At 28.7% G+C, this 24,978-nt stretch overlaps 2 protein-coding genes across 5 annotated transcripts; both read left to right on the top strand.

The window, feature by feature from the left end:
- Positions 1-5,726: 5,726 nt before the first annotated feature.
- LOC130818342 (uncharacterized) lies at positions 5,727-10,598 on the top strand. Of its 3 annotated transcripts, none has more exons than XM_057684484.1 (5): positions 5,727-6,029; positions 6,217-6,417; positions 7,965-8,165; positions 9,127-9,384; positions 10,327-10,598. In XM_057684484.1, exons 1-5 carry the CDS (start codon positions 6,009-6,011, stop codon positions 10,342-10,344), a joined length of 699 nt encoding a protein of 232 aa, XP_057540467.1. In that variant the 5' UTR covers positions 5,727-6,008; the 3' UTR covers positions 10,345-10,598. The 3 variants fall into 3 exon arrangements, with proteins under 3 accessions (XP_057540467.1, XP_057540468.1, XP_057540469.1); XM_057684485.1 differs by lacking the exon at positions 5,727-6,029 and adding an exon at positions 6,709-6,919 and having other exon boundaries at positions 6,277-6,417; positions 10,327-10,597; XM_057684486.1 differs by lacking the exon at positions 5,727-6,029 and adding an exon at positions 6,797-6,919 and having other exon boundaries at positions 6,278-6,417.
- Positions 10,599-14,172: 3,574 nt separating this feature from the next.
- LOC130818341 (60 kDa jasmonate-induced protein-like) lies at positions 14,173-17,732 on the top strand. 2 transcript variants are annotated; one of them, XM_057684482.1, is made up of 3 exons: positions 14,173-14,325; positions 15,185-15,427; positions 16,122-17,732. In XM_057684482.1, the coding sequence occupies exons 2-3, from the start codon at positions 15,198-15,200 to the stop codon at positions 17,479-17,481; spliced, it is 1,590 nt and encodes a 529-aa protein (XP_057540465.1). In that variant the 5' UTR covers positions 14,173-14,325; positions 15,185-15,197; the 3' UTR covers positions 17,482-17,732. The 2 variants fall into 2 exon arrangements, with proteins under 2 accessions (XP_057540465.1, XP_057540466.1); XM_057684483.1 differs by lacking the exon at positions 15,185-15,427 and having other exon boundaries at positions 14,253-14,325.
- Positions 17,733-24,978: the final 7,246 nt, after the last annotated feature.

The raw sequence follows: 24,978 nt of genomic DNA, 5'->3' as shown, positions 1-24,978 counted from the left end.
ATTAATTTTTTCAAATCAAGCTGGTTCGTAATTGATTAATATGGAATAGATAGTATTGAACTAGTTTAATGCAGGTTACGTTCACTATTTAGGGGAAATGAAAGAAAAAAAAAAATTGTTGCAGTCCACCAGCAAACCGCCACATGAAGTGGCGGTTTACCAGGGACCAAACCGCCACATAAGATGGAGGTTTGCCTTGACCAAACCGCCACTTCATGTGGCGTTTTTGTGCTTTATGTAAACCGCCATCTCAAGTGGCGGTTTGGTCTGAAAAAATTAAAAAAAAAAGGACTTTTCCACGTGGACGGTATTCTGGGAAATACTTTCCCAAATTAGGTAAAGTGGGAATTTTTTTTTTTTAAACATTGTTCTGGGAAATGTTCTTACGGCTCCCTGAGATTAGTTTCTTGGTGCATGGTAGTCACTTTTTTCTTGGGCTTTCTATTAGGTGTTTTGGGGGGTCTTTTTGTGGCTCTTCCAAGGTGTATATATGGCGTTTTTGCTTTGAACTTCAAATGTTTTGGTGTGTTTGGTTGTGATTCACCACTAGGTGTAGGATCTCTTTGGTCTTGGTGTTTTGTATCACTCCTTTAGGTTGGTCTTGGTGTAAAGTGCGTCCTACATCTTATGTGATAGTTTTTCTTTACGGGGTTTTTTATGCCGAAGAGATACATTTTGATCCCTTTAATGTTATTGGTCTCTTCTTAAGGACTTATCTTATTAATAAAATATTATAATTTTTGAAAAAAAAGGGTCGAATACTATAGTCTGCGAAGTTGTGGACGAGTCTTAGTTGGTATCTATAAAGCATGGCATCTCATAAAGTCTTTTTTTGGTGCATGTATTCCAAATTCCTTGCCATTTTTTATCTAATGTGCATGATTTAAGTCAAAAAGTATTATTTCTACTATTAGTAATCTCAAATGAAACTACTGTTAGAATAATCTAAAAATAATAATAAAAAGTTATTTAGATTATTCTAGCTACATGAATGTAACTAGCTAGTGGAACCATCTAGCTAGCTACTACAAAGTTAAGCTAGTATAGTAGAAGTATCTAAAAAGAGAAATGCGAATATCAACCAACATGAACAACACTATAAATATGTTGTAAGATAAATGGAATCAACAAGTACCGTAACACTCTTAAAATAGGTCGAACTTTTAAAAACACCTTAATGAAAAACATGAGCCAAAACCTACTTATGGGAGTGTTATCGCCACATCTATTTCTAATAAAATAAATGTAAGACTTAACAACTAAGAAATAACTTAATAACTTTAAATCCAACAAAGGGTCTTACAACATAAGAAAAGACTGAAACGCAATCTATGTCCATATAAAATTTAAACAACTTAAGGTAAAATTTAAACTGAAATATGACTATAATAAAAGATATGTTTCTAGGTGATCCTCACTCCACGATTCCCACGCAATCAATAACCTGTAACATAAGAATGCAAGAAAAACAAGGGAAAAACTCCCAAAATCAGGAAATTGAGTAATTCCAACTTCATCCCATAAAACGATTAAGTTTGAAAATGATTTAAGAAAATAAAATATAATCAAGTTTTAATTTGAGGGAACGAGAACGCCAGTAGGCCGAGGCTTTACCCCTATACCTACTTCATCAAGAGGTCGTCATCCCATATAATTCAAGGCCAACAGAGTAGTCTCAGGAAACTCTAATGTGCACACTCCTTCTACTTGGATCACAACAAATAGAAGGAAGACCAAACATTGTATCAAGTATCAAAAATAATAATACCTGTTGGCAGCTATACTAACCAAACAGGACAACCTGTTTATCACCCTTATACTTGGATCACAACAAATATAAGAGTTTCATTTCTCTCGTATTACACTTTACGTGATTTAATATATTTTAATAATTAGTCGCGTGCACACAAACATATAATCAAACATACATTATACATTTTATTTTATGATCATAGGTTTTCCCAAGAAAAATATATCTCAAGAATATTCAATTGCAATATTAATATCATAATATTTTTCTCCCAAATTCAATCGCATTTAAAATCATTATTAAAATAATAATATAACTTTCATCAAAATAATAATATTATAAGTATTTCTCTTTCAAATTAAACCGTATCTAATTTCGTTATCAAAATAATAATATAAATTTTATCAAAATAGTAAATTTAAGTTTGACAAAAATACTAGTAGATATAATTTGAGAATGTGTAAAACATAATATCATACAAAATAATGTCATATAAAATCATGCATTCTATTTAAACACATTAATTATCACTTAGCACATAATATTAGTGGGATAGTTCTAATTAGATGGACATTGAGAATTACCTTGTCACTAGATCCTAGACAAACGTACGCTCCTAATAATCTTTGTCTACGAATTCGCTGTCTACACGATAAAATAATATATCTCAAATTAATACCCCGATCAACCCGATCAAAATAAATAAATTAAAAGAGTCTTGATTTATATTTTATAATTTATTTAAAATGACAAATTTTAAAATGTAGTTAAAATTTTAAAGATTAGTAGTAATAGTTTTAAAAGAAAAGGACAAAGTTTAAATAATAAAAGGATTATAAAAAAGAAAATATATATAAAGGTGCTTTAGAAAACTTCGAAAGGAGAAAGGGAGAGAGAGAAAGAGGGAGAGGTGGGAAGTTATTTGTTAATGGGAATTTATTTTTTTTATTCTTTTATTTTTTTTTAATTTCTGAAATTTATTTTTATAGATTTATTATTACTATTTTATTTATTTATTTATTATTATTATTATTATTTTAAAGAAAAAAAGCGGATGTTACATACACTCCCCCCTTAAAACAAAAGTTCGTCCTCGAACTTAAAGTTAAATACTGAAGTACTATAAGTAATTGGACGGTTTGATAGACTCGCATCACCCCCCCTATTTTAAAAAGTTTCATCCTCGAAACTTAACGTACCTGTTCGAAAAGTTCGGGGTATCGCTTTCTCATGTCAACTTCGGTTTCCCATGTGGCTTCTTCGGTTTGTTGGTTCGTCCATAATATCTTGACCAACTTAATTTCCTTGTTCCGGGTACATCTTGTTTTGGTATCAAGGATTTTTATTGGTTTTTCTTCAAAGGGAAGGGTTTCATCAAGTTGAATGGTTTTAGGTTGTATGATATGGATCATGGACATATTTTCGGAGTTGGGATACATGGAAGACATTGTGGACTTTGGCTAGGTTCATAGGTAAGGCTAATCTATAGGCTACTTTCCCAATTCGTTCCAATACTTCATAAGGACCTATAAAATGAGGACTCAACTTACCCTTCCTACCAAATCTCATGACACTTTGAGCAAAACTTTTTCACCTACTTCAAACTCTAATGCTCTTCTTCCTTTGTCTGCATACAACTTTTGACGATCTTGTGCACCCCTTATACGTTCCTGAATCATCTTTACCTTCTTTGTAGTCTCCTCAACCATTTCTGGTCCAAGTCCCATCGACTCATTTACATCTGGGACACTTGCTCAGAAATATTGTTGCCCAAATGATGACCAATGTTTTTATAAAAAAAATATAAAGTTCAAAAAAATAAAATTAATTATATTCTTTTTTTAGCTCTTTTTTAATTTATTTTTATTTTTAGCTAAAATGACTTACTTTATAGATTATAGGTTATCTCGGTATACTATGAGTAGATAATCCTTAAGATGAGATTATTGATGTGAAAATCAATAAAATTTAAAGTTAAAATTATTGTAAGAAATTAGCACGTGTTAGATGAAGTTATCAACTCTAAGAGCGCAATCGCTAATGGAAACTGCTAAATTAATGCTAAAATTGCCTAGATTTGGAAAGTTCTTACATTCAAGATTACTCCGAGAAGCAATGCTTTTTAACTTGAAACACAATAGATGGCAAATGTGGAATATAATCCCGAAAAAGACCTAAGAATAAAATGCTATCTTTTTCCATACCAAGTTAGACTTTTGATAATTCCGAAAAAGACCTAATCCTTTTTAGATACCAAATAAGACCTTTCATAATTGAGAAAAGACCTAAGAATAAGTATGTCATGCTTTTTAGATACCAAGTAAGACTTATTTACTACTCCCTCTTGCTCTATATTTTGAATCAAGGAGAAAAATGTGTTTTTTTTAAGAAAAAATAGATAATAGTAATAAATGAAAAGGGAGAATGCATCATGTCGATGAAATTAAAAGAGAGTTAAAATGCATGGATGAGATTAAAAAAAATGGTGGGTCATTCTCCAAAAATAAAAATGATGCAATTTAAGTGGAACAGATCAAATTGACAAATGCTGCAAATTCAATGAGACGGAGGGATTATACTCTATGTCAATCATATAACATTTGCTACAAGGACAAAATTTAAATAAACTAAAAGATAAAAGTTGGTAAGTATGTGATTTATGACAAAGTTTAAGAAATGTGTGAATAAAATGAATATACATTCAAATGTGTTATAAAAATTAAAGAATAAATGTAAATTATAGCAGAACGAAAAATAAAAATGTAAGAGTACTTCGCTAATGATATATATTCCATCCTTATCTCTAAAGTAAAGATAATGCTCAACCATTTTGAACTTTGCTTTTAATTATTGATTCTTTTTGGGCTCATCTTTTAAATGGACGTACAGAAAGGGAAATTAAGATTGCAGCATTCTAACTTGTATATCAAAATATATGAACAAAATTATGAATATGTATTGGATTTTAATTTTCCTCCAAATCTTTGGACAATTTGGCGTTTTAGATCATTTTGTGATCTTCAATTTGTCAAACTCTTAAATTAGTGTTTTCATACCACTAAAACACATATTTTTTTCCATGGAAAACGCTCACAACAACAACAATGTCAGAGTTGCAAAACAAGTCGGTTGAAATACTAAGCTAAAACACACTCATTTTACCAATGAGAATAACTCGACCAAATATGAGTCGATAAGTCTTCCGTTCGACCGACTCTAAGGTGAAATTTATCAAAGAAGCTATAAAAAGAAATGGGAAAAACTAAAGACATTACAAAAAATGAATTAATATAGTAATTAAAAAACAAAAGGAATCCAAGTAACGTCAAATATTTTTGGGTATTTTACAGCTTATTTGATTAAATATCCACAAAGTATTCTGCGTCCTTTAGACGCAGTGGAAAGCCGAATACGCTGCTTGCGCATATAATTAAGAATATGCCACCATATGTATTACAGTCACACTTATAGTTTAAAGGCTCTCGTATGAAAAAACATGTTAGAATATATAACATATTAAATACAATAATATCGAGATGATAGAGACTCTCTTGTCTCGATTGAAGCATATACCACTTTTCTTCAGAGAAACATAAATTCGATTCTGACTAGCCTCACTCTTTCTCTCTTCCTATTTTGTAACCCCAAAAACAAAAATAATGTCAAAAACCATATTTTGTATAGTTATGGTTCACATTATTTTATTTACATCAACCTAATATAACAAATATACTTACTATTTTTAAAACCTTTTAGAGTTAATGTACACTAAGATAATGTGGACCAAGTCTATACAAGAATTACTCCTATTAAAGATACGAGTTATGTCATTGTTCCAATTTGTTCCAATGTCAAATTATTCTTATTTAAACGGCATTTGAAAGATTAGATTTGCGCAATTTTATATAAAAATAAAAAGTTGACAACAATGCCTTACATAATTGTGATTTAACAAAGATACAAATAATTTGTGCAATAAACATCTCATATTCATATATACTCATCATCTTCCCGATAAGTCCCGCTTATTTCACATATACTACTCCTGCATTTTATTATTTCTATAACCTACCTCATATTTAAAAAAAAAATAAATAAATAAAACTTGAAGGACTAAACTGTAAAGTCGCACTTTCCCTTTTCTCCTCATATCTATTTAAATTGAGACATAGAAATCATAGTATTCAAACTTAACATAAAATAGCAAAGTACCTTACTCTCGTCAAACTTATTTTATTAATTAATTTGAGCTAAGGATATGGCACAAGCACAAGCCAATGTACGTGCAGACTTATTTTAATAATCTTTTTCTTATTCCTTATATAATTACATAATTTTACCTGTAATTATATATATATATATATATATATATATATATATATATATATATATATATATATATATATATATATATATATATATATATATATATATATATATATATATAATTCTTTTATTGTTCATAGGATCAAGCCATTGTCCAGTACGGGCCTTATGGTTCTAAGGCACAAGAAAACTATCGTTGGGATCTTTCTGCAAATGAACGTATCATAGAAGTGTTAGTAAATCATTACGACTATGTGGACGCAATTGGGTTCAAGGTTATTAGGCCGGACGGGACTACCTACATTGTACGCTTCGGTGGAAATAACTCAAAACACTCTAAGGTGCACAAATACATACTTCTCTGTCTTATTTAATTAATTTATTACTATTCTAGATCATTAGCTTCTAAACAATTATAAATATCTATCAAGTTTACATAATATTAAAAGTTATTTGCTATAACTAATAATTTAATTATTTTTATATCAATATTTTTTTTATCAATGCTTTAAACTAAACGGTTATGATAAATAATTCTAAAAGTCAACAACTATAAACTATTTCGTAATCTGATGATTTTTCGCATATTAATCAATAAACGTAAGTAATCTTTTTTTTTTCCTTATATATAGATTGTTCTCAAGAGTGGTGAGTATCCAACAGGCTTTGGTGGGAAGTATGGAAAAATTAGAGGCCTAAACAAAGTTTGTATTGTCTCAGTGAAGGTGTACACTAACTTATGTGCTAAGGGATATGGACCGTACGGACACGAAAAACTTGCTGATAATGTACAAGATTTCGAATCACCACTTCAAAACGGCTATCCTCTTGTTGGAGTTTTTGGTGCGCAAGACGGCATTGTTCTTGAATCACTTGGCGTTATGCTCATGCAGTTTCTCACCTATATTGTTTAATAATAATTCCTTATGTAGTGTTTGAGAACAAATATTTTATTTTAAATTATGAATTTTAATTATGAAATTATAAATGAAGAATTTGAGAATGACAAGGTTTCGGTAGTCATTTTCAAATCTTCAATTTTAACTACTTTGAAAGCAATGATGAAATTTGATTCAAATCCAAATTTGAAAACTTTGATTTGCCAAATAATAGATTTGAGCCAATTCCAAATTTTCAAATGAAATCATTGTTCCCAAACATAGCATAACAAAAAAATCTTTGATGGTATGTATATGTTAGGCCCGAATATGTACGTCTTTTTGCAAATGCACATATTTACGAAAATGTATTTACACTATATGCGAATGAATATGTAAACATATTTTCATTTTCACCACTTTGATCATTTTCACGTGATGTCTTACCCTATATTAGCATAGTTATAAGAGTATTACTCGTATTAAACTCATCTATTCGGTATTATTACTGAAAATAAAAATAAACTATTGTTTATTTCGATGTCCTTACTTACAAAGAAACTTTAAAGATGTTTTTAAAGAATATTGAGTTTATTTAATTTTTAGCATATATATCAAATAAGTGGATTTATTTTCATCGAATCAAGTAAAGTTTGGTTTATTATTAGCAATTTTCTCTATTATAGCTACGTAATTTGGTAGTCATAATGGATTAACTAAAGTAAAACTCTTTATTAAATAAGAAGTTGCATATGACATTTACTAGGACTAGGTCAATCGGACGTTTTCTATGAGTAGGAGACACTGGGTTGGATGATGATGATGATGATGAGGTCAATCGGAAACAATCTCATTGTTAGTTTTATCATTAATAATATAGGTAAAATTGCATACATGCAATCCTTTCAAACCTCATTCTAGATGGGACCCACATAATGTCAGCGAAATAATAAAATGTTAATGGAATGAAATTTGGTGGTCATATAACATGTGTTTCTTTATAATTTCAGTTCCAAGCGATAGTGCAGTACGGACCTTATGGTTCTATGTTTCCGGAAACCTACCGTTGGCAACTTTCCGATAGTGAACGTATCACTCAAATAATAATAAATCATGGAAATGTTGTTGATGCAATTGGGTTTTTGATTTCTAAGCCAGACGGGACTACGTACTCTAAGCGCTTCGGTGGGAATACACCCAATCCATCTATTGTAAGTAAATCTTCATATTTTCTTTTATATTAGGTCTGGGACGATGATTTCATTTGAAAATTTGAAATTGGCTTAAATTTATTAAATTTATTATTTGGCAAATTAAAAATTTTCAAATTTAAATTTGGATCAAATTCCACCATTGTTTTCAAAGTAATTAAAGTTGGAGATTTGAGAATAACTACCCAAACCTTGTCATTCTCAAAATTTTCATTTATAATTTCATATTGAAATCCATAATCTTAAATGAATTACTTGTTCCCAAACACTACATTAAGAAATTCTACATTGTAGCATCGAACTTTCATGAAATGCCAGTGGTAGCACTTTTGTAAGATTTTTCCACATTGTAGCATCCAGTTTATGTCTTATTTGACTGTCGTAGCATTTAATTTACCATTTTGACGTTTTTACCTTTATCAAGTGTTGGTTGTTGACTTTATAATTTGCCCTAAACCATTTTTATGCTCTCAAATGTTAAATTCACCATTTTGACGTTTAATTCATCAACACTCAAATGTTTAGGACAAATTATAAAGACAAGAACCAACACTTAATAATGGTAAAAAAGGTCAAAATGGTGAATTAAACGGAAATTAATAAGAATTAAACGGAAAATGTTACGGCAGTTAGATAAGGCATTAACTGGATGCTACCATGTAGAAAAATCTTACAAAAGTTTTACCACTGACGTTTCATGAAAGTTCGATGCTACCATGTGGAATTTCCTTTACTTTTACTGTTCGATCTGTTTCTTTGAGTTTACACTATAAATTTGAATATGAGAGAATTTTTGTATTTTATGGTGCAAATCATAGATTAAAATACATGCTAATTTGTAATAATTGTCTAAATATTTTGTTATTTTTGTTGTTGATGCCCACATAAATATTACATGCTAATTTGTAATAATTGTCTAAATATTTTGTTATTTTTGTTGTTGATGCCCACATAAATATAGATTGTACTTAAGAGTGGAGAGTACCCAACTGGGTTTAGTGGACAACATGGATACGATAATGACCATAATCAAGTGGGCATTGCAAAAATAAAGGTATACACCAATTTGAACCCTCAGGGATATGGACCTTATGGACTTGCCGAGGATGTTGATAACATAAATGATTTCGAAACGCCACTTCAATATGGTTTACCTCTTGTCGGAGTTTTTGGAGCTTGCGACGACACACTCGAGTCCGTTGGTATTCTCCTCAAAAAGGTAAGATTATAAAGACAAGGCCCAGTTTGATTTAAATAATACTCTCAATTATTGTTTATTCGGAAAATTTTAGTCGGAAATTTTCGACTACTTATTGCGACTAACAAGGATTAAATAGCAGTTTAGTAGAAATTTCGACTAACAAATTTCAGTCGGAAAATCGTGTGTAGGTGTATGGTCTTTCTTTTGAAGTGTTGACTCAAAATACCCCAACTAACCCTGTGTACCCCAAGTATTGAGATAAATAATTTTGTTTACATCCAACTATTGATTAAAAATATATGCATAGTGTTCAAGTTTAAGCATCCCAATACTTGGGAGTATAATAGTTAGGGGTATTTTGAGTCAATGATCAATATAATATAATTTGCTTTTAGTAGGATATATTTAGCGACATTTAATTTAAAAGTCACTACTTTAAATTTTTAATAGTATGTATAGTGGATTTAGTGACATTTATCAGACCTTTTAATAGCATGATAAAAAAACCATACTAAAGCTTTTCGCGACATAGGATCTAGTGACATTTTTGATCATAAATTTCACTACAGACTATTGTAACAATTACATATGCCACTAAACGCTAATAAAGTATTATTAAATCACTTTACAGTGGAACTTAAAATAAAAATCAACAATTATTACACTAAATATATAAATCGGTGGCATTTTTTTAATGCCACTAAATTCAATGTCGCGAAAAGTTAAATTTGTTATAGTGGATAAACAATAATTGAGAGTATTATTTACAAATTTTCATTTTGATTTTTCAGTCAAATTCCTAATAATTTTCATATTGATACTTTCTTAAATACTCTATCTGTTTCATCGAAATTGCATCATTTTTTTAATAGCTCTCATATTAGATGACGTTTTATAGCAATTTTAATAAAATATTATTACTTGGGTTACTAAGAATGCTTTATTGATTTCCATGCAAAGGTTTTGAGCTCCTCTTAATTGTGCTGCTGATGAAGTCTTTTGGCTATACCAGACTAAGCATCAACTTTCACGTACGGATATCTATCTAGCTATATGATGTATATTTTGTTTGAATAAGCCACATTTGTGTACGGAAGTTGTGGCCTCTCAATTAAGTGTATTTTCGAATCTTAAACTCGAGTTATTATTGTATTGTTGTCTATCGTATTTGTTATTAATAATAATATATTGTTGGCGTCTAATATGTAATTGTGTATATATAAATATTTGATTTGTTATGTTTCATCTTTCTTATTTGAGTTTTTTATAGAAGGATCGAACAAAATAATTTGTTAGAAAGAATACATTATAAAAACCATTGGAAAATTCTACCTGGCAACCATAAATTTTCGGCTTTTCTATGTGGTAGACATTTTTTTTTATTCCACATGATGACTTTAACCTTCCAACTTTTTCATATGATAGACAAAAAAAGAGTTTTGGTGTTCATATAAATAAGGGAAATTTGCAAAGAAAAACACCTTTTAAAACCCCTTTTTTGTAAAGAAACACCTTTTATAATTTTTTGTAAAAAAAAACACCTTTTAAGAGACTTTTTTAAAAAAAAAAACACCTTAAATCAGTTTCCGGTGACTTTTGTCAACTTTCCGGCGTTGACTATGCCATTTGTCAACTTTCCGGCGTTGACTTTTGTTTTTATTTTTATTTTTATTTTTATTATTAATATTATTTTTTTTAATATTTATTATTATTATTATTATTTAAAAAAAATAAAAAAAAAATAAAATAAAATAATAATAATAATAATAATAATAATAATAATAATAATAATAATAATAATAATAATAAAAACAAAAATAAAAAAATAATAATTTTTTTTAAAATTTTAAAAAAAAAAATTTTATTTTTTTATTATTATTTTTTTATTTTTCCTTTTGTTTTTATTTTTATTTTATTTTTTAATTTTTATTATTATTATTTTATTATTTTTGTTTTTATTATTATTATTATTATTATTATTATTATTATTATTATTATTATTATTATTATTATTATTATTATTATTATTATTATTAATTTTTAAAAAAATTTTTTTTTAAAATAATAATAAAAATTAAAATTAAAAAAAAATTAATATTAATAATAAAAATAAAAAATAAAAACAAAAATAAAAAAAAATTTTAAAAGAAATTTTAAAAAATTTAATAATAATAATAAAAATAAAAAGTATAAAAAATATAAATTTATTAATTTTTTTAAAAAAATTTTTTTTCATTTTTTTTAATTTTAATTTTTATTTTAATTTTAATTTTTATTTTTATTATTAATATTAATTTTTTTTAATTTTTATTTTTATTATTATTTTAAAAAAAATTTTAAAAAAATTAATAATAATAATAATAAATAAAAAAATTAATAATAATAAAAATTAAAAATAAAATAAAAATAAAAACAAAAGTCAACGCCGGAAAGTTGACAAATGGCATAGTCAACGCCGGAAAGTTGAGAAAAGTCACCGGAAACTGATTTAAGGTGTTTTTTTTTAAAAAAAAGTCTCTTAAAAGGTGTTTTTTTACAAAAAAAATTATAAAAGGTGTTTCTTTACAAAAAAGGGGTTTTAAAAGGTATTTTTTTGCAAATTTCCCTATAAATATCTTTGTTTGTATCTGATATTTTAATTGACAGTACCAAAGAGTTACAAAAATTACTTTTACTACTAGTATCATTTTATAATAATAATTCAGTTTTCTAAAAAAAACCATATATTTACCAAAACTTATATAGACTTTTAGAACCTAATTGTTAGAACATATCTTAGGGCCTTAATTATAAGCTTAAGCTTTTGGTTGAGATGTTTCTTTAACATGGTATCAGATGAATCATCTCAACTTGAAGTTTAAGCTTATGGTTTAGGCACCAGGATATGTTATACTCTGATATGTATGTAGACCCTATGGTATACTATATTAAAATGACTCTTGTAAACTGCTTGGAACATCTATGCAAAAACAACTTCTTTTTCATTTGAGATTACTTGGAACATCGATGCTTCTTGACTTAATTTAATCACGACAATTGACAAATAAGAATAACTTTTAATATTGGTATAGATTAAAAGAACTAAAAGAGACTTAAAATGTTGTGCCTTTTGCGTTAATCTAGTAGTTAAGAGATTTTCCTTTTATCCTTATAACAGATTTTTGATTCTAACTACCGAAAAAACGATTATTTCTTCTCTGGTCCTTTGCTTGTAGGTAGTCTTTAGCATACCCTCAAGTTAAAAAAAAATGCCCATACTAATCTTCTAATGAATACTCAATCAATTTGGAACTTTATCTAAGATGACTAGTTTTACGTAAAATATTTTCAAGCTTTTTTATATTGATTTGAACACAAACTTGAATCAACCTGACTTGTTTAATATATGCATGTGATATTCAATTTTTTTTTTATTTTGTGAATCATTATGGTGTGATATATTCTTTACTGATATACACAAAGAAAAAGATAAATATATTCTTGATAGGAATAAATTCTATTTGCATTGTTTGTCAAAATATTCTGATTCTGCTTATTCACTAAGCTTTGAAGTAAATTGATAAAGTCTATACTAATATAATAAATGTGCTAATTTTATGGACATGTATTACCACTGTATTTTATTTTTCTCGTCAAAAATTCTAAGAGTAAAATAAATGTATATTCAATAAAATAAACAAATATTTTGTTTATATAAAATATTAAGCAAGATAATATTCATGATAAATAAAAAATATTATGTGGTATAACAAATATATATATATATATATATATATATATATATATATATATATATATATATATATATATATATATATATATATATATATATATATATGTTATAGAAAGGGAATAGCAGTGATTGGATTAGATAATATTCTGTGCATTCAGACGGAAACGTTAAAAGCAAGTTATTCATATAATACGTGTATGTCTATACTCGGCCTAAATGTTCCATTTGATTTTTGACACTATTCACTTATCACTTTTAATTTGTATTAAACTCTTAATCTATAAGTTAAAACATAGTCATGTGGGATCTTGTTTGATTCGTCTCAATACAAGAATTATTAATATCAACTTTTTATAATTTTTAATTAAGAATAATATAAGATATTAAGGGTAAAAATATTGTCTCAATAAGTGTAAAAAGTCAAATGAGACATTTAGGCTGAATAGGAGAGAGTATATACTATATAAACGTATTATATAATATAAATATAATAATATTAATACCGTATAATAATAATAATATTGTACTCCTATGTGAAAAGAATAGTGAAAGAGGGGATTACTTTAACGGCCCGTTTGGTTGATGGTAATGAAGTAATGAGAATGAAATGTTGTAATGGCAATAGTAATGAAGGAATGGATATGAGAATTGATAATGAAAATTCTTTTGTTTGGTGTGCATGATTAAAGAATGGTAATGAAAGATAATATTTCATTTGATTGCATTTGGTTGTTAATTATTCTATCTAATGATTCTTTTTTTAATAATAATATTTTTTTGGATAATTACATATATTACCTTTTTTTTCTTCATTATTTTTTTTTTTCTTCAATTCGAAACAACATTACCTTATTTTATTACCACAGTTTTACTTCATTACCATTACAGCCTAATACCAGGTTGTTTGATGGTAATCAAAATGACCCTTTTTGGTAATTTCATTACCTTATTTTATTACCATCCATTACCGTTGAAGGCATCCAAACAACCAAATTTTTTATTACTTAATTTTATTACCATTACCGCCCTCTAATACCATGTACCAAACGGGCTGTAAAGGTTCAATAAATTATCTTAGTTTCTTATCTCACGGCATGAATTATTTGAAAGAAAAAGTTATGGTAGCCTATATAAAAGGGTATTGGGATTTGGGTCTATCTATTGTGTCGCAAGTTTACTAGCCAGAGACTAAAGAAAGTCACTCACTAGGCTGTTTTCTGCTCAAGGTAAGTAACTCTTTCACCATAGCATTTTCATTGTGTTTGAAAGTTTGAATTTTTTTTTATTACAAGGTAGGCCGGGAAAAGAGAGTGATAACGAGAATCAAACTAAAATCTTATTTAGACTGAAATAACATCCAACTCTATGTTAAAACTTTAAATTTTAGAAGGATGAGAAAATGAAATAGACACTTGAGTTATTCACTTGCGACCATTGTGCAAAAACAAAACAAGACTTAATCATCTTATTACGACTATAAATGTTTTTGGTTTACAAATACCTGAAATAGGTAGTATTTTTTGCGACTGTAACCAAAACACTATGCTTATTACTATTAATAGTGCCTCTAAAGTTGTTCCTATTGTTGCCTCTGCTTGTAGCTGATAGATTTATATAATTACACTATAGCTTTATATATCAGCTTAAATTTTTTGTTGAATTAGATTATTGATATGATAATAATAGCCAACATGACGAAATATCTAACGCTTAAATCCCATCCACCTCTAAATTTGTTAGAATATATAATATGTTCCGAGACATCAATCATAAGCTTAAGCTTTTGGTTAAGTTGTTTGGTTCCATGACATGGTACAAAAGCTAACGTAACAAGAGGTTACGAGTTCGAATCTCAAACACGTACCCCTCGTTTAAAGTGGAATATTCAACGCCGGGTTCTAACCCAAAAGACTCTCGTGTAAGGAAGGTTTTTATTAGAGTATATAATATAATATATTCTGAGGCCTCAACCATAAGTTTAAACTTTTGGTTGAGTTGGTTTCACGTCAAATTTTAAATGCAATATTTACATCAAACTTTTTGTTGGTTCACACTAGAAACAATCATCTTATTACCTTATAATAGGTTTTGTGACAAGATGTTGAGATTCAACATAGCAAGTGACAAGTACAATGTATTTCTCCAACAAGTACGAGACTGGGCAAAGGATCCAAACAGGTTTTCCCATGGTCGACCTGTGCTTCCATATCCCCCTCCAACCATGCAACAAGCACAGTATACCGACATCGAACTTCGAGCCAAAGATGATAAACAAGTAGAAAGAGTCCTAACTGTGAAACTCAGACGCCATGACCTCTACATTATAGGGTATTGATAAATTTGTCTTGACCGTACATTACAAGACCCACACAGAGTTGACTGCACACCAGAACCCGCCTTGAGATTTGAGAGGGCTGGGTAAAACGTTAATTAGGGGCTCTTATTATTAAAATATATTATTATAGGCCCCTAAATATTAATATTAAAGCGTCATTCTTAAAAATTTTCAGATGGGCCAGGGTTATATGCCCCTCTTGCCCCCTTGTAGGGCCGGCCCTACTGCACACAGGCCCGATGAGGTTACATCTTAAAACCAATTGGTATTAGGAGGAGTAACCCATCAAATATATATGTTAATTAGCATAGCCGTTTTGAAAATTATTTTGTGCCTTATTTATAGTAATAAATATACTATTTATTTTATAATAAATTTAACAAATTTCTTTTTTTTATTAACTTTTTCATTTACGGGAGAAAGAGGAGGCCCTGTGCGGTCGATCACCTCGCACACTCTCAAACACCCCTCTGCCTACTACTAAATGTATAAGCCCCTAAATATTAAATATTAAAGTGTCATATTTTAAATTTTTTGGATGGACCTAGACACAGACCCCTCTTGCCCCTTATAGGGTCGGCCCTACTGCACACGAGTCTGATGAGTAGCCCATCAAATATATATGTTAATTAGTCAACTTCTCTCTAATTCTTTAATGTGTGATCACACGTGGGTTTTTTCCAACAGGTATCGTATGGAAGGAGCAAACAACTGGCTTGAATTCAAATGGGAAGATCCAAAACTAAAGCTAATTCCCAATTCCGAATCTCTTGGATTCGGGGAGAACTATGATAACTTAGGTAAGCTAGAAAATCTCGAAAAAGTCGGGTATACTACACTCAAAAAAACTATTGCTGATCTTGCTGTAACCCGAGACAGCAACACCCGGAAGTCGTGTTTGCGTGTTTTAGCTGTTATGATACCGGAAGCAGTCAGATTTCAGAAACTGTCTGATCCTTTTAGCACTGCTATGCAAAATCTAAGTGATATAAAATTCGATGAGGTTTGGATGGAAGAACTTATCAAAAGTTGGGGAAACTTATCGGATATGTTATTGCGCGAGGATCAGTACGCAATTTACTTCCGTCTACCAAGAGATAAAGAGACTAATCAACCGAATATCCTCACACGAACAAAAGAGATAGGAATTGTGACATCCATGGATGCTGCTAAGTGTATTGCCCTGTTAAAAGGGAATTACCCTGCACCCAAACTCCAATTCGCTGCGTTTTCACCTGTTTCTAATGCTCCTAGTACTTCCATTCGAGGTAAAGGATTACCGCTACTTCAAGTTTACTCCGTCTACATCAACAATCTTGTCGGAGAAATTGAATTGTATGGAAAGGTACAAATCGATGATGGGTTAGGTACCTTCCATTTGTACAATCGACAGAGAACTAGTTACGAGTCTATTCAAGTGTCCGAGGGTGTCACGCTTTCTGGACCCTATCGCGGTACATCAGCTAGTCAGTACTTTGAAGTGAATCTCGATCTTAAAAAACGAGGTAATTCTGTTGGTTTAGATGTAGATATAAGTAAGGGAAGTTTTTCTTGGGATCTTTGTCAGCTTAGCAATAACAATTACTATGACAAACAATTGTCTTATGTTGTGCACGGTAAAAATAGTTCGGCCACAGTTTATTACACCCCATTTCGCGATGCTGTGCAGGCTAACGTAGAAGTTGTGCTCATAAATGGAGATGGTAAGGACCCGGCTGAAGTGTATGGAAGTATGGTTGCTCGTTATAGCAACTACAACGATCAAAGTAAGTACTATCAAAGCGTACTTTTTAGCAAGTCGAGTAAAGATTGTGTGAAAGTGAAGGCTGGGAACTCGATTCCATTGTCGAGGTTTGTTGTAGCTGTGCCTACTTTAGGGTCACTTATTGTTGATGCAAACTTTTGTGTTAGTTCTGGTAAAGAAATTGCTAAGGGGATTGCTGAGTTTCCTCCTCAGTTGGATGGTAAGACTGTTAGAGATATCAAGGGGACATATGGCCTAGTTCGAGTGACCGTGTCTTGGAAGGGTCGGATCTCTGATGATTGATTGATCGATGAGTATACTCTTCTGTTTTATTTATTTTGCGACGTTGTGGTTTTTGGGGTGAGAGTGTTATGATGATAAATAAAGCAAAATGAATGGAACAATATGTAATGTTTTGTTTATGTTTATGAGTGATTGTAATAATGATTTGTACTTCTATTGTGGGAAAATCATACCATTTTACTTGGTAATAAATAACTGTGGGAGTAGATTTAAGTCTTGAAATGCCAAAGTTGTACTCCCTCTGTTTCTTTTTGTTCTTTCAGTTTACTTTTTGCACAGTTTTCAAAGCAAATTTAAATCTCAATATCTCTAAATACACATAATAAAAAATTATAAAAAATACTTAATAAAAAAGTATATATTAAGACGAATCTAACGAGATCTCACATGGATATATTTTATCTTCTAAATATGTGTCAAAAACATTAATCAAATTTATCTCTCCTTAAGGTGGAATATTCTAAATGAGAAGAATATTAGAGAACGGAAGGAGTTCTTTTAGTAGTATATGATTGTGTTTAAAAATAAATTTTTGCCTAATGTTAACCTAAATTTTCATTTGGGTACTGTAAGACCACTAAATTTTTATTTCTCAAAGTATCGTCAAGGCTTAGGTTTGGCTTTGTTTTTGGTTAACTTAGAACTGTTGACATTCTCGATAGTAGACATAGGTATGAGTCGGGGTGATACGCAGGCAGCACGAACACAACTGGGACATGGCTCCACATGGTACGTCTCGCAGCTAATCATGATAAGTCCCATCAACACAGTAAGCATTGGGAGTGCAATGGACAAAATTTTGTGAACAGACAGGAGACGACATGGGTTTTGCAGGCACACCCCGCTAACACGACTCACTAAGATTAGTAAAAAAGTTATTCTTATAATAACAAACACCCTCAAGTTGATGGCTTGCCTAGGCATGACACAATGCCAACTCGAGTAGACACAGTTTTCATGTCTAATACCACCGATTAAAAATAGGACATGTTCTTTTCTTTCCCATTTTAACAAACCCGATTCTTATTTGTTGCCACCTTTTTTATTTTTTCGCCACCCCTCAAACGAATTTACCAAAATGCCCCTGAAATTAAAAAAATTACGAAAATGCCACTAACCTTAAAACCTCTATAAAACATTTCAAACTCACTCAATAACACTCTCATCACTTCCATAAATTAAAATTCTTCACTTAAAAGTAATTGGAGCTAAAGCGTTGGAATCGAAATCGTCAACAAAAGTTCGAGGTAATTTTTAATTTAATTCAAACGGAAGAAGAAAAAAAAATTTCATCACAGTCGCACAAAAAGTGCGACTGTACCTAGGTAGAGTCGCACTTTTTGTGCGACTGGGTTGAATTTTTTTTTTTTTTTTTTTTTTTTTGATTTCGAATGAGTTTGTTGTAAATTTAATTTGTTTTCCTAGTTATTGTTATTTAATAAATGTTGTAATAGATTGTAATATAATAATGTTGTTTTAAGAAGTAGGTTTTAATATAAATTTGAGGGAAAAAAAAAAGGAAAAAAAAAAAAATTTCTTCCCAATCGCACAGCAGAGTCGCAGTATTTGTGCGAGTGAATTTTTTTTTTTTTTTTTTTTTTAAATTCGAATCAGATTTTGTTGTAAAATTAATTTATTTTCTTAGTTATTGTTATTTAATAAATGTTGTAATAGATTGTAATATGATAATGTTGATGTAAGAAGTAGGTTTTAAATTAAATTGGTGGAAAAAAAAAGCAAAAAAAAAAAATTGAAATGGCAGTCGCACGTCACAGTCGCACAAAAAGTGCGAGTTAGCCTAGGTAGAGTCGCAGTATTTGTGCGACTGAAATATTTTTTTTTATTTTTTTTCGTTTTTTTTATTTTCGAATCATAAATTTGAAAAATTTATTTATGAATTTTGTTTAATTTTTTTTTTTTAAAAATTTCGATTCACAATTTAGAAATATGTTTCTTTAATAATTTTTTTGAAATATTTTGTTTTTAATAATTTTTATTTTTTTAATTTTTAAATTAGAATTTTGAATAATTATTTTTTGAATAAATTTTTTTTTAAAATTTAAAACAAGAATTTAGGAATTTTTTTTTGTTTTGTTTATTTCGAATTAGAATGTTGAATTATGTATAATTTAATTAATTTTTTTTTTTTAAAATCAAAATTTTGAAATATTTTTTTTAAAATATTTTTTTTTTGAAAAATCAGAATTTTGACTTAATTTTTTTAATTTTTTTTTTAAATATCAAATCAGAATTTTGGAATTATTAATTTGTTATTTTATTTTTGTTTTTTTAAATTTCGTATAAGAATTTATTTAATGTTTTTTTTTTAGAATGAATTTATTATGTGTAATTAATTCATTAAATTTTAGTTGTTTAAATATTTATGAATATTAAAATTGTTTATTTATTTGTAATTGTGAATTATTTTTGTTGTTACTTGTTTGTAATATATATGATTGTAAGTGTTTATTATATTAACTTTGGAATGTCGTCTTAAGTGCGACTGGTTATGTTACTTTTTTTTTTCGAATTTTTAATATTTAACACAATTACACTAGTTATTATAACAACCTTATCATAATATAATTATTTCAAATACATTAATCAACAACAACTTAAACAATAAATTTATTTTTTATGTTTTTTTAAAATAAATAAAAAAAAAATTTAATCCAGTCGCACAAAAAGTGCGACTCATCCTAGGTCTAGTCGCACTTTTTGTGCGACTGGTTTGTGCGACTGCTACCCAATTTTTTTTTTTCAGCAAATAAATCGAACCGTTTTAATTACTTACCGAATCGTTACCATGCTCGTCTTGGTATGCCATTGATGTTCGATGTAGAATTCTACCTCGTTTAAGTTAACGTAATGTTTTTAATGAGTTTTTAAAGAGAAAGTACCGTGTTTGAACTCGAATATACTACAATAACGCATCTGAAAATTCTATATATATAAAGTTCCGATAATAATATTATTAAGCGATAATAGTGTAATTAATCGATAATAATAGTGTTGTTAAACATTTGTTTAGTTAAGTGGCATTTTTGTAATTTTTAAATAGGCAGGGGCAATATTGTAATTTCATTATAAAGGGGGTGGCGATAAAATGAAAAAGGTGGCGACAAATAATAATTCCCTTTGTAGATCCGTTCAGCATGATTCGAAACGTAAAAATGAGTCAGCAGCAGCTCAACTTCAATCTGCCCCTTGTTTGTGAACAACACCTTCAACTATTGCAATTGGAATTATTGATATGGAGAAATTCTTTATCAAGTAACGGTTATTTGTAAGATTAATAAACTATTCTTATCTGATGGAATGTGATAGGGTGAGAATTTTATTATTTTAATTTATTTTTTTAATTTTATTTATTTTAATATTTTTTTGTCATTTTATAGTGATTTACAAATCACGGTTATTGATTATTTATATTGTTATCTCTAGCCTAATAGGGAGTAAGGTGTACTAGTATTGTTTATCGCCCATTTCCCCATGGTATTACACGCTTTTCATGTCCATCTCAATCATAATCAAACATCCCTCTAGTCCTTGTAAAGACGGTTCTATTGCTAAACATCGCCACCCCTATATTCATGAAATGACGAAAATGCCCCTGGACTTAAAATTTGTTTAACACACTTTAATTTAACTTAATAACACTTTTATCACTCTAAAAACATTAAATCAAAATTTAAAATTTGGTGCAGCTAAAGCGTAGGAAATGAAATCCCGAACATTTTTATCGCCACCTTATATATATTGAATTTCCAATAGCGCCCCTGCATAATATACGAACTCAAACACGGTAACATCTCTCTAAAATCTCTCTAAAAACACTCTCAGAGTTTAAACAAGCTAAAAGTTGGAATCGATTTACAATGGCTAACTAAAGCGACTATGAATCCGATTCGGTACGTACTTTAATCGATTTGAATGTTTTTTTTTAAAAGAAAAATGGAGTCGCAAAAAAACGTGCGACTGGATCGCAGTCCAGTCGCACGTTTTATGTGACTCAGCCACAGTTTGGTCGCGTGCAACTGAGTTTTTTTTTTTCTCTTTTTTATTTAAATTATTTTTTATTTTCTTATTATTTAATATACGTTGTACTAAATTATTTTATTTATAATTTATATTATTATTATTTAAATATTTTTTATTTATTTTTTAATTTATATTATTATTATTTAAATTATTTTATAACTCTTTGATTTTATCTTTAGAAAATTTATCCTTGTAAAACGGTTTTTGAGTGAATTGTTATAACTAGACTTGGGTGAATCTAGGGGAGAATTAGAATGTTTTTAGTGAAGCTAGAGAAGAGAATAGCTTTGAGTAAAGCTAAGAGAAAAGCTTCTAGTGAAGCTAAAGAAGAGAATAGCTTGGAGTAAAGCTAAGAGAGTTGCTTTGAGTGAAGCAATTGAAAAGAGAAGTTGGCCTAGTAAGAAAAGCTTCGAGTGAAGCGGGTTGTTTTATGTAATTGTAACGAATTGCCTAAAACATAGTGAAGAGTTTTGAAATCCCGAGGGGTCGTGGTTTTTCCTTCTATTTAGGCCTAGAAGGTTTCCACGTAAAATTGTGTTGTCTCTTTCATTATTTCGCTCTAAGTTTAAGTTTTATTTCTTTTATCTGATTCGCAAAAACAGGGCTAAAATACTTAAACTTATTAAAACAACAATTCACCCCATCCTCTTGTTGCTGTTCCCATCTCTAACACAGTCTACAATAATAATAATAATAATAATAATAATAATAATAATAATAATAATAAGAATAATATTTTTAAAAAATTAAAAAAAATAAAAAACAAATTAATAATAATAATAATAATATTAAAAAAATTAATAACAATAATAATAATAATAATAATAATAATAATAATAATAATAATAATAGTAATAACAATAATAATAATAATAATAATAATAATAATAATAATAATAATAATTATAATAATAATAATAATAATAATGATGATGATGATGATGATGATGATAATAATATTAATAATAAAAATAATATTTAAAAAATAAATTAAAAAAATTAATAACAATAACAATAATAATAATAATAATAATAATAATAATAATAATAATAATAATAATAATAATAATAATAATAATAATAATAATAATAATAATAATAATATTTTAAAAAAAATTAAAAGGGGGGAGCCCCCCTTTTAATTTTTTTTTTGTTTTTTTATAATTTAATTAAATTCGATTAGAAATTACCTCGAATTATTGCTTGCGTTTTGAATTCCTTTGCTTTAGCTCCAAAAATGTTATGTTTTAATTTAGTGTTTTTCGAGTGATAAAGGTGTTATTTAGTAAGGTTGGAGTATATATAAGAAATTATAAGTCCAAGGGCAATATCGTCAATTCAATAAAATAGGGGTGCTGATACACTGAAAAAGGTGGCGATGTTTAAGGATTGTGTAAAAGAATGTCTACTTTCTTTATTAAATGTTCCTTTTGATATGTTACAATTTTGTTACATGGAAAAATGTCTTTCAATTTTTTTTATTTTCATCCACATATTTTAAGTCTACTTTAATATCATCTATATATTTAAGGGAAATTTCATTTGGTGACCCTAAGTTTTAGGGTTTTTTTACGTTGTAGATAAATATTTTTTTAATTCGCGAGGTGACCCTAAGTTTTTGTCAAACTTAGATATTATTAACCATCATGACAGTTTTTTTTGACAAAAACAGACATCACGATCATTCTTATGGACATATTTTTTGAAAACTTGTTCGAAATGATTACTTAATTTAACAAAGAACTTAACATTTTGTCTACTTCATGGAAAAGTTGAAAGTTCAAAGTCACCATGTAAATTAAAAAAAGGTGTCTACCACGTAAAAAAGTCGAAAACTCAGAGTTACCACATGGAATTTCTCTATAATTAATATTCCCTTTAATATCATCTACATAACTCAAATGGTACCATTTTTTAATCTTTTGGCAAAATTCCATTTTTGTTAATTTTAATGGGGACTTGAGTGCACCAATTAAGTTGTGCATCAAATGTAAATTAAATAATGGTAATAAAGCATGATGATTGTACTTAATGAGGAAGCATAGAATTCTAAGAATCTCACCCTGTAAGATGTGCTCGAACGAGGCACTATGGGTATGTCACTTGTCTTGATCGGGGTTGTTTAACAGACTCAAAATTCTAATCTTAATCTTCCGATTAATTATTCCGAATTTTCAATTCAAATTTCTAATCCTTTGGTAATCCATTTCAAACCATTTTTAATTCCTAAAGCTTTTTCGATGTTGTAATTTCTTTCAAATATTAAACTTTAAAATATTATTTTGTTTAAAATCTTTTTATAAGCACAAAAAAATTATTTTATTATTTTATAGTACGAAAAGTAAAATTTAATTATTATATTCACGGTTTTGTAAAACGTTACGTTTTAACTTTCTTCCTTAAACTAACATTACTACTTATTTTATATATAAAAATGAGTCATATTTTTATTATTAACTTTAAGTATAGTTTAAGAAAAATTTTCTGAGTAAACTACATATTTACATGATCAAATTTACCCATTATTTTAAAGTATATTCACTTGTACATACTAGAACAAAAATTTGATGAACCAAAATCCTTTCTGTAGTAACCCATGATGTTCATCACTTATACTAGCTATCACCATTTCCTTATACAAGCTAACATTTTTCTACACTCCAACTCTTACACATTCACTGACACACTCCAACTCTTACACATTCACTTACACACTCTAAATCACTTACACAAGTTAACCTTCTTCTATAATCCTAACACTCTTTTTCATACAATCTAATGAACTACAAAGTTGCCCAAACTCATTATAAATACCCCCTTTAGCCATGAGATCACTTACGCCACCATCATGAAATCTTTCTAAAATTCTTTCTTATATTTTCAATTCATTAAAATCTTACTACCTTAATACATTTACTATTAGCTGAAGAAATTCAAGAAGATAGAGCTTAGAACACTTTTTATTTAGCTTAAATCACCATCATTTTAGAACATTATTGGGTTATTACTTTGGGTACTTAATGTATCTGTAACACCCCTGCCCCTGGGACCACTGATGACTACTCGTGGAGACTGTAGACTGGCCCCACAAACCAACATAAGTCTTTCCAGCGCACTTTGGCCTCACTCGTGCGCGCCCGAGAAAACTTCCTAGGAGGTCACCCATCCTAAGATTGCTCCACACCAAGCACGCTTAACTGTGGAGTTCTTAGCAAATGAGCTCCCATGAAAACACCTTGTTGATATGAGTAGTCTATCAATCCTTTTTCAAGCTAAATACGAGTTATTACAAGATTATATTAAGTATGTGTATGCTAAAAGTATTTTTAGTATGTTAATTTAATAATCTTTGAACAAGTTTAGGAAGTTGGGTGCAAAATTATATTCTAGTGATATTAAGTATAATTCATATTATAAACTAGTGCTAGTATGTTTACGAGTTATGTGTTACATTAG

Source organism: Amaranthus tricolor, chromosome 7 (assembly GCF_026212465.1).
Source record: "Amaranthus tricolor cultivar Red isolate AtriRed21 chromosome 7, ASM2621246v1, whole genome shotgun sequence".
Classification (NCBI taxonomy): Eukaryota; Viridiplantae; Streptophyta; class Magnoliopsida; order Caryophyllales; family Amaranthaceae; genus Amaranthus; species Amaranthus tricolor.
This window is presented reverse-complemented; position numbering and strand designations above follow the sequence as displayed.

What these genes read in the sequence shown, in the direction of transcription:
- LOC130818342 (XM_057684484.1), top strand. Translation starts at nt 6,009, where the DNA reads ATGGCACAAGCACAAGCCAAT. An exon ending in ATAACTCAAAACACTCTAAG is followed by an intron (nt 6,418 to 7,964) that starts GTGCACAAATAC and finishes TTATAATTTCAG; the next exon opens with TTCCAAGCGATAGTGCAGTA. An exon ending in ATACACCCAATCCATCTATT is followed by an intron (nt 8,166 to 9,126) that starts GTAAGTAAATCT and finishes ACATAAATATAG; the next exon opens with ATTGTACTTAAGAGTGGAGA.
- LOC130818341 (XM_057684482.1), top strand. Translation starts at nt 15,198, where the DNA reads ATGTTGAGATTCAACATAGCAAGTGACAAGTACAATGTATTTCTCCAA. An exon ending in CATGACCTCTACATTATAGG is followed by an intron (nt 15,428 to 16,121) that starts GTATTGATAAAT and finishes TTTTTCCAACAG; the next exon opens with GTATCGTATGGAAGGAGCAA.